General features: G+C 36.1%; 1 protein-coding gene across 1 annotated transcript; it reads right to left on the bottom strand.

The window, feature by feature from the left end:
* Positions 1-201: 201 nt before the first annotated feature.
* On the bottom strand, positions 202-9,639 carry ebna1bp2 (EBNA1 binding protein 2). The gene is made up of 9 exons (XM_067363760.1): positions 9,457-9,639; positions 9,199-9,282; positions 8,304-8,479; positions 6,849-6,972; positions 5,699-5,788; positions 5,523-5,598; positions 5,310-5,397; positions 4,378-4,543; positions 202-763 (listed from the first exon to the last, which is right to left on the bottom strand). Exons 1-9 carry the CDS (start codon positions 9,529-9,531, stop codon positions 716-718), a joined length of 927 nt encoding a protein of 308 aa, XP_067219861.1. The 5' UTR covers positions 9,532-9,639; the 3' UTR covers positions 202-715.
* Between the last annotated feature and the right edge of the window lie 621 nt (positions 9,640-10,260).

Genomic DNA, 10,260 nt, shown 5'->3' with positions numbered 1-10,260 from the left:
ATCTCACTTCATTTGCTTATCTGAACCCAGACGGCACAGGAACGACACTGTCAGAATACTACAACCAGTACCAGTGGGCAGATAAACTAATTACAATCTCATGAATATTAATGTGCTCCTCTGGCACAGAGCATTGCTGAATGTGAATCTCAGATCCAGTGTGTGCCAAATTCAAATTTGTGTACAGAATGCAAGCAGATAAAGCAGTATGTTTATTCCCATTGCGAATACAAACATTACTGCGAAAAGTGATTTGGTTTGCTGACTGATTTAGTACAGAACTGTGCTTGCTGGATCTAGACATTTTGGGAAAACTAGTTTTACGGTCACTGTTTTGTCTCTTTACATAGAAAAAACATTACAAGGCAAAATACATGCAAATCTATGGTATACATTTTTAAATTAAATAATGTTAAAAATGATGGTGTTATGGTGGTCATAAATGGTTTCCAAAAGCAGTAGCACCATCCCGAAGGATTTTATTTGTGGTGTTTACATTAGTCTGCTAAATACAAACATTTAAAAAAAAACTGAAATAATTGCTTTCAGGCAACATCAAGTCTTTTGAAAAATACAAAGGTGTTTGTCGGGGGGAAAAAGAACAGAGCCCCGACTTCACCCAAGTAAAAAGAAATAGAGGAGATTGAGGAAAAAAAAAAAAGAGTGTCTTTTTAATGGCACAATCCATTTCAGTGAGAGCTACTGAAGATACAGCTCATTTGCGTGCCTTCATTTTTCTTCTTGCCTCCTTCCCTGGCCGTTTCTATATAAAAAGAAAGAGAGGGAAACATGTGGGTGAGTCTTTAAAAATGTTACAACAAAACTATAGTAATTAGGCTACATCTAAACTAAAGGCTCCAATATACTTTGAGCAAAATCAAAGAACAAACCGTTGTGACGCCATTTCAAACAAAATCAGGACAAAACGAAGTTCATTAAGAGTTGATTCTGAGAGTTCGAAACAGCTCGTCAAAGCTAACTTTCCGGATACGGCTGGTAAACACCTTTGTATCACCATTGATATTAGGTAGGTACACGCAGGAGGCTCCGCCTTTTTCACATGGAAATCTTTAATTTCTCCTGTTCCCCAGGGTCACATGTCCGTGAGTAAAAACATGAACACACTGGAGAGCTGCTTTATAGTAGAAAATAAAGTTGTACTTTGGATGAAACAAGACGTATTTCGACGTCTTGCTTCATTGTGTATTTCGAACTTTGTTTTACCCCCAAGCAAGGAACGAAAAACAACTTTGCCGTGAGTATATCGGGCCTTAATCTGGATACATTTGAAAATGCATCTTTTACTCTATGTTTTGGTCTTCCATCTACACCGAGACCGTTTTTGTCCTGTGAAAAAGGACGCTGAAGACTAGTGAAAACGATGTGTGGACTGTGAAAACGATGTATGGTTAGGCATTAGGGGTGAAACGGTTCTCGGTATAAAAATCGAACCGTACCGTTCTGCACACTCGGTTCGGCATGCACTTGCACCGCGGTTCTTCTATCTGACAACGCATACACATCTATAAGATGGTTTGCAGATAATAAACAAAACAGACAGACAGAGTTAGGCTAATGTATGTTTCTGTCGATGGATGCATTCTGGCTTTCCCTAAACTTTGCTCAATGCGAGTGCCGTATGCTCTAATGTCCAGTCATTTATGCCGTCATCACCCGGGTGTTGATATCGCACGAGCACAGGAGAGACCTGAACAGCTCGCGTTGCTATCTGCGTTTAAACTAAACTCATTTAAGCCCTGCCAATTTAAACATTTGACTGCAAGGCATGAAAGAGAACTTGCGCAAGCTCTGGGAGTCTTGTTCTTGAATGGACAAATTCACACAAAATTATGTCAACATGCCCATCTTGGGGAGTATCCTAGCAAGCATAGTAGGTTATGTCTTAAGTGAACTTATACACTCGCGAAAGAACGCATGTCTTCAGTATCAGTGTTCTGATCCGTGTATTATGTCTTAATGAGGCAGCAGCCCTTGCATTCCTGCTGTCTGAACATGTTTTTAATGTCAATCAAACAACAAAAGACAAGGAAATCACCCATTGCTCATGACTGAATAATAACTTAATAATGATTGATCTTTGTTTAATTTATACAGTGAAGATTACATGCAATGTTGTTTTACATTTTATTAGCTACTTTATTCAGTTTCTGTACCTGAAAACTGGATACATGAAAAACCTGAAAAGCTTTATTTATTTGTATCTTTGCTTTACTGTATTTATTTGTGCCGTTTGATTATTTGTTATTGTTTTCTTTATTTTTTTTGACAGTAGTAATTTTTTACCTGAACATAGATCATACCGAACCGTACCGAAACCGTGAGCCTAAAACCGTGATACAAACCGAACCCTGAGTAATCTGAACCGTTGCAACCCTATTAGTCATGTTACACATACTGTATTGATGTATACTCATGTTTGCATGTTATGCGCTATTCACTTGCACAATGTTGCTAAAAATAAATGTTACTTTGTACCATCTTCATATTACATTCCTGCAAAAATGACTGACAAATTTTCTCAAATTTTCTGTTCTAAGCCAAAACATGAGGGCAATTGTGTTTTAGACCATACATGGAATAGTGGTTGAGTGATACCTGGACACACCAGTAAATAGTGAGATATTTTGCTAATAAAATGATCGTGCCAAAAGAACAGCATCAGAACTTTATTGTCTGTGGTTGCCATTTGCATAAACTGCTTAGACTAGTCTTAAAAGTTAGTCATTCATTTTTTTCTTCAACACAGGTACTAACTTTTTAAACTTACTTGCATAAAAAGGTAGATTGTTCTAATTTGATTCAGAAAAGAACTGATTACCTTTTGTCAAACTGCTAGTTGGTCAAACTAGTTCTTAGGGCGCAGTCTTAACATAGTGGCCCCAGAACCAGTTGCATAAATCACTGAAGGCCCGGGCATACTTCACATTCCGTCGTGTCCACGCATCTTTCAAAGTATACTCAAACGTGGATGACAGAGTTCGATACATGCGCAGTACAGTTTTTTTTCTATACTCTACCAGACATCGTGGCATCGACGGGACATTCGCTGGGCAGGATCGGAGAAGAAAAATAGTGTATCCACCATTGCAACATAGTTCAGAAGACACACCAAAAGAACAAGAATATAAAATGATGGAGAAGTATATGCTTCTAAGTTTACTCGTCTTGTTTTTGAATCGCTCTTTGCTTACTCTACTTCGACGGCTGCACACTGTGCTCACAGCTGTGCATATTGACACATATTGCATAATGGAGACTTCTGTCCTGCTTGCACATGCGCTGTTGCACGCGAACCGTCTGCGCAGTCTCGAAATTTGGGCTGCACGCAGACGGGGTGTGTGAACATCCACGAGCCCTCCGGATGCCGAAAATTATATCATTCGGATGGTGCATGAACGCGCACGGATGAAGTATACTTTGGGTATACTTGTTCATAACCAAGTCAGTTACATAAAAATGTACATTGGCCTAATTGAAAAATAAGAGACTGCCCCCTGACGAAAAACATCTAGAAAGTGCTTGAAAATGTTAGTGTGGACAAAAACTGTATTTTCAAATGTATACGGATTAACAGACTTAAGGCCCAATCACACCAAGAACGATAACGATAAAGATATAGTTCTAAAAATCGTTCTAAATATAAAAGAATAGCAGAGTCCACACCATAGCTATAACGATAAAGAGGAACGATATCGTTGGGATCACTTTCAGAACAATTCCAGCTGCTGAATGACAAAATCAGAATCCATTCAAATTTAAGGGCTCGCAAATTTAAAATGGCAGGCGACATTGCAGAGAAATTAATCACATTTTAAAGAAAATGGATATGGAAAACATTCGGTCATATCCTCGGAAAAATGGTGATAAATATTAAAGTGATGGTTCACCCAAAAAATCAGATTAACATCAAATTTTAATTTTTGGGTGAACTATCCCTTTAACGGAGATAAGATCATTATGCCAGGCTAGCAAACAGTGTAACAAAATTACCTCAGGTATCCAGAGCTAGTTTCAACAACTAGCTTGACTTTGAAGTTGCATTCTTTGAAGTTGCAGTGAAAGAGACTGTATTGTTTTTATTCCACTATATTGACTACAGCTAAATTCACTGTTAGATTAGATCAATTACACTAAAGCTAGATTCACTCAAAACTTAGCATGCCGAAAACATGAAAATCAGTGTAAATGTAAATGCAACAAGAACAAAAACGTTTAACGCGTTCACGATCTACCGCAGCGCTCCAGTTTAGAATAAACAGGCCATTATTGTTTGTTGGTGTGGACACAAATATAGTTATCGTTCTTGATTTGAATGGGCCTTTTGCCTTTAGAAAAAAATAAATAAAAAATACTTACATTCATCTTGCCTCCTTTGCCTCCTTTTTTGCCACCTTTCCCATGAGCCATTTTGGTCTTGAATCCTGAAACGTCATCATGGCTGTCTTTGGTGTTCCATTTGCTGCCCTTCTTCTTGCCGCCAAAGCCAAACCTCTGATCCTTGTATTTCTTCTTAGCATTGGGACTAAAGACAGCAGGACAAACATTTAATATCAAATAAATTATATTTACAAACTTGTATGATAGATGCAATTAATCGATTTGACAGCACTAAGGGCCCCAGACTGTGACAAAATGGTTGCATTTTGTGACGTTTTTCCCTGCCGGTGTGAGTAAATTTTGTTAGAGGTCACACTGGTTGCGGCCACCACCACATTGCACAACTAATAAGAAGTGCCATTTCTGTTGCATATGAGAAACATCAAACCGCATTTGAGCTGTGTAGCACGGCCCAATATTAGACAGTACAGCATGAGCTCAGAACAGGTTTACTCATGTGACGATCTTTGATCATGTGACACTGTTACTACACAGCACTGGGAGATCCAGTGAAAAAAAAAAAGTGTTTGAATTCGCCACAGTATTAATCGTAGCAAGATCTAGTGAGAAGCATTCAAATTCGCCACAGAATTCTTTGTTATAAACCATATCAGATCAAACAGGTCTGATGTGGAAAGCAGGAGAATTGTGCCATAAACAAATAAGTTATGGAAGGCTTTCCAGTCCAGGAATCACCAACATTCACCATGGATTTAATGTACCAACGCTAAATGTAACCATGGTATTATGGCAGAAATAGTCAAATGTTTTTACATTATTCATTGAGTGAAATTCAAGCACTTTAAGGACTTTTTACTTGAAAGTAAAAAGTTAGTCTGGAGCACACACACATTAAATTAAATTACAGTCACACTACTGAAAAACAGCAAAAATATAGACTCATTGCATACCCTTTTTTGTTTATTTGCTTTTTTGCTGCTGACCCTTTCGGTCTCTGATCTTGATCTCCTTCCAGGAATTCAAGTTTATCCGTCATTCCTGAAAGACAAACACAGAGTGAAAATTTGCTCCACTAGTATAAGGAAGATAAAACTTTGCTCTGTAACGATATGTGATAAAGTGAAAACATTTTGGTCTGATGAGGTGCACATATGAAAATGTACCTTTCTGATATTTCTTCACAGCAGACAGCATTGCTTTCTTCTGTTTTTGCCTGTTCTGAATCACCTGTGTTTGAACCTGTAGAGCGAGAGATTTAAAACAAATGTCTGTCAAGCATCCAATAACAAACCCCAAATACATCATTTGGAGAGAATCTGGAAGAGGTTTCAAAACTGACCTTTTTGCCATATTTCCTCTGTTCTCTGAGCTTCTTGGCTTTTTCTGATTTCTCCATCGCTGTTTGCTTAAGCAGCAGCATTTTCCTAATCTGTTAAAAACAAACAAAAACCTGAAATATTTTGCTTTTGAATTGACATTGAATTTGAATTTAATTGTCCCGTTGCCATTTTTATCTACCCATGTTTTCTTGTACACTATAATTCAAATGTTGCGGGAAGATTTTTTAAATGTTTAATGCTTTAAAAGTCTCTTCTGCTCACCTAGGCTGCATTTATTTGATTGAAAATACGATAAAAACAGAAATATTGTGAAATATTACTACTATTTAAAATAACTTTTCTATTTTAAAAGACATTACTGTAATGCAAAGCTGAATTTAAAGCATAATTTCTCCAGTCTTCAGTGTCACATGATCCTTCAGAAATCATTCTAATAGGCCGATTTGATGAATTTGGAATATAGCACACTTGCGAATAAAGCCCCCTTTTCCATCCCTTGCATTCAAGAGAACAAAATGGTCACTTCCTGGGAAATTTGTGCAAACTATCTGTAATAAAAAAATAAAAAAAGGAAGTTGCTGCAATCGTAGAAGCCACTGTAGCTCTTCTACATCATAAATGACTTGCGTCTCAGAAAGCACAGACAAAACACAAACAGAATCATGGTGTTTGTGAATGCAATCAAATGAAACGCTTCTGGGAGGTCATTATACCAAATCATTCTGGGTGACAGACTTTGGCTCAAGCATTTCAGAACAACTAAAACAACATTTGAGATGCTGTGCAATGAAACTGATCCATTGGTTAGTCTGCTTATCCAATCACATCCCCTGTTGAGGCAAAGTCACGCGGGTTTTTTTCTTATCGGACAAAAAAATGAATCTGCCTCATCTGAGCAGACAAATTCATGCGCATCTTGATCAATTTAATGCATCATTGTTGAATAAAAGTATTCATTTCTTTCAAAAAAAATTAAAAATCTTACTGACCCCCAAATGGTAGCATATATTCACATATCATTAGTTCACTTGCCTATGGGATGGAGACTATTGGCTCTCCTACTCCCATTGTGCAATGGACAAAATGCTTTCTATAAAAGCATGTCATCATGTCAAATCAACAGACTGACTGCTGTGCTCATTTTCTTACCTTCTGCATGTGTTGATCGGTCTTGGCCATCTCTGCAAAATAATCCTCAGGTCGCTTGGTAGGAATCTTGAGCTTATGCAGCTTTGGCAGCGCCAATAAAACAGTTGCTTGGGCCTGTCGGTAGCTGTAACACGACAGTTAACATGGTTAAAGGGATTGTTTCAAATATGAAAATTCTATCATTAAAGGGTTAGTTCACCCAAAAATGAAATCTCTTAACATTAAGGCTAAACCACTGTAGTGAGTCTAGTGACGTTGACTATTTTATGTTTTTACTACTTTGCTGGACCTTGAATATGGTCATTTCGTTGCTTTCTATGGAGGATAAAAAAAACAAACAAACTCAGATTATCAAAAATATCTTAATTTGTGTTCCAAAAATAAACAAAGGTCTTACGGGTGTGGAATCAAATGGGGATAAGTAAATGATCACAGAATTTGGGTGAACTAACCCTTTGATATACTGAAGCATGTGACACTGGAAGCAACATTCAATATAAATAGACGTGTTTAAAATACACACCAGAGGACTCTACTTTATCTCAGGCATCTGATCAGATATATTATCCGTTTCCAAATATTATAAATAGTGTAAATTTGCGTAAATGCTGGTTGCGCTCCGTATATTGAATCATGAATAGAACATTATATCAGCTATTAGCTAGTCATACAGCTTTCTAGATATCAGTATCTGCTAGGGGTGTAACAATGTATCGTCACAATACATCACAATATATAAATTAAAAAATATGTATCGTGGATAGTGACTATTATGTATTGTTAACTCAAAATTAAAATTACTGTGTGAGAAAAAAATTCTAATTTACAGAGTTGTAGTGTCAGTACTACATTAAGGTTCTATATATAATGTTGAATATAATGTATAATAATGCAATTGGGGAATATTTGTGGGTCCTGATAATGCCAAATGTCTTATGTTACCAGTAAACAACAGCCTACTTTTTTTTTTTTTTTTTTAAATGTATCTAGTCAGTGACAGAGTGCAAGCATATTCGTCTAAAATAAGTCTGTATTTTCATCTTCAGAATTATGAATATTTTTGTTCTGGTGTCACCATTGTCCTGTGCATTGGGTTACCAGCACCAAGTCCAAGCCTAATCATTTTCACCCCCAATGTAGTACCAAATGTAGCATTTTAATCAAGAGCATATTTTTTGTTAACCTTTTACTGCATGTCTTGGAGTATCGCAATAATATCATTCAGTATTGTGATATGTATCGAATCATGACCTGAGGATATTGTTAACCCCCAAGTATCTGCCATTTAAAAAAAAAATTAAAATGAAACTGTCTGTCAAGAATTAAAACTGTGGGACTCTAATAAATGCATAAGATTTCCAAATAGGGAACATCCATAAATAAGGTACGACATCATGAAAGTACACAAAATAAATCAAGCTGCATCCTTGTTCTGCGTGACCAAGTTACACTTACAAGTACATCTCCCTCTGAAAGTCATCCTCTGCATTGATGTTTTCATTGCCTTCTGATGGTTGTTGTTTGCCCTCTGCTTTTGCAATGATGTCAACAGCTGGCTGGTTGGTGAGGTCAAGCCTTTCAGCCCATGGCAGGCTCTTCTTAAACTCAGCAAGGCATTTCTTCAAACCCTCCTGAATGAAAAACATTGATGATGTTGGATTAAATTTTTTCAACAAATCACAGTTAATATATAAAGGCTGTGTCTGTATGGTGCTCTATCATATTTGATAGATTAACTTCTAAAACCTCTAAATGATCAAAACTTTGCTGAAAAAAAAAAAAAAACTGTTTTAAACAATTTACTATGTGCCTTATGTCGTCAGACTGTGAGTTTATACTTTTTTTAGCAAGTAAAATGCCTTTTAGTATCATTTTAAAAAGTCCAGCTTCCAGTTGTGGTAAACGTGTCTTTTTGCAGTGAAATAAGTAAATGTAAGAAAAACTTACCTTGTTAGCAATTTTTTTATATTAAAATTAACTGGACTGAAGCAACTTAGGTTTAATAGATTATTGATTCATTATTTTTTAGGGGGAAAAAAACATGAAAATATAAGTATCAAATATGATACATTGCACTTGATGTATTGACACTTTTGACCCACATAATTAAAACTACACAGCCCTGATCATAATACAATGAGCTATAAAAGCCTGATGTATCAATTATACAAAACCTAAAAACACATGCAAGTTATAAATATAAATTAAACTTATTTATAAACACATATATATATATATATATATTTATTTAATTACTTTAATTCTTTCTATTAATTTATATGTCACACTTCACAGGATATCATCATATGTATTGTGTTTTAATGTATAAAAGCAGCTCTGGTCAACTCACCACATTGTTGATGGCTTTCTTTGGCTTATCCAGAGGAATATTCAATCCAGGTTTAAGCAAACCCGTGGCGAAGGCTTCTTGGAGCTGATCAAAAAAAAAATTGTAAGACACAAATGTGTATTAAATTACACAAAGGTGTTCTGCATATTTTCTTAACACTGGTTATGTTGTTAATTCAAATCTACGTGGCATGAAATTGTGTTTTAATGTAAAACTGCCATGCCTAAACAAAACACGTGAAATGCACTATATTCTCACCTCGCTGTCTGATAATTCCTCATCGTCTTCGTCAGAATCAAACCCCAACTGGGGATCCTCATCTATTTCTACCATAGTCAAATAATATGGAACTGAAATAAGACAAATAAATACAGCAACAGAGAAAATTCACAGCATCCCACAGCTTCACGTGTGGACAGCACTGCTTCTCGTGGGTGTGCACAATATTAACATCCTGACGGAAACAGAAAACGTCAAAGAGTGGTTCCGCTGCTGGGGACTTGCCTTTCTCGGATTTATGGTATGTTGACGGCATAGGAGCACAATTTATAAGTATATATTAAAATGTGTAACAAAATAACAAGAAAAGCCCAAGAGCTATTTAAATGTCAGGAGCCCTCCTCAGTGTTCAGGTAAAATAGGCCAGGCAACGTCTACGTTACAGCAAAACCATCTTTATGAACAAATAGCCAACTCTTTTAAATGTATTTAATGTTATTAATTATAATTTAAAGCATGGTATTATAATAAATGTATAAAACGCGTGTAAAGTCATCTTAAAATAATGTCATCTTGCGCAGTTCCTTCTTCAAGTAGAGAGCCACTTGTTGTTAAACGTGTAATTAAGGTATTACTTTTTAATTTAGGAGTTTTCCCCCCTTTTCTTTTCTTTGTTACTTTTGTTAACTTTAAGATCCAGCGTTAATATTTTCAATGAATACAGTTCATGTGTTATTTGCAAGATAATAAATATTTTGGGATCATGCACTCCAAAAAAAAATCGTTTCGTGCGTCATCGATGTTTTACCAAAAAAAATAATCCTGTATCTTAATTAGAAAATT

Source organism: Chanodichthys erythropterus, chromosome 16 (assembly GCF_024489055.1).
Source record: "Chanodichthys erythropterus isolate Z2021 chromosome 16, ASM2448905v1, whole genome shotgun sequence".
Classification (NCBI taxonomy): Eukaryota; Metazoa; Chordata; class Actinopteri; order Cypriniformes; family Xenocyprididae; genus Chanodichthys; species Chanodichthys erythropterus.
The sequence above is the reverse complement of the archived record's forward strand: the minus strand, read 5'-3'. Positions and strand labels throughout refer to the sequence as shown.

Coding starts and splice junctions, on each gene's coding strand:
- ebna1bp2 (XM_067363760.1), bottom strand. CDS start 9,531: ATGGTAGAAATAGATGAGGATCCCCAGTTGGGGTTTGATTCTGACGAA. Junction 4,544..5,309: donor AAGCAAATAAACAAAAAAGG/GTATGCAATGAG, acceptor TGCTGTCTTTAG/TCCCAATGCTAAGAAGAAAT. Junction 764..4,377: donor GCAAAGGAGGCAAGATGAAT/GTAAGTATTTTT, acceptor CTTTTTATATAG/AAACGGCCAGGGAAGGAGGC.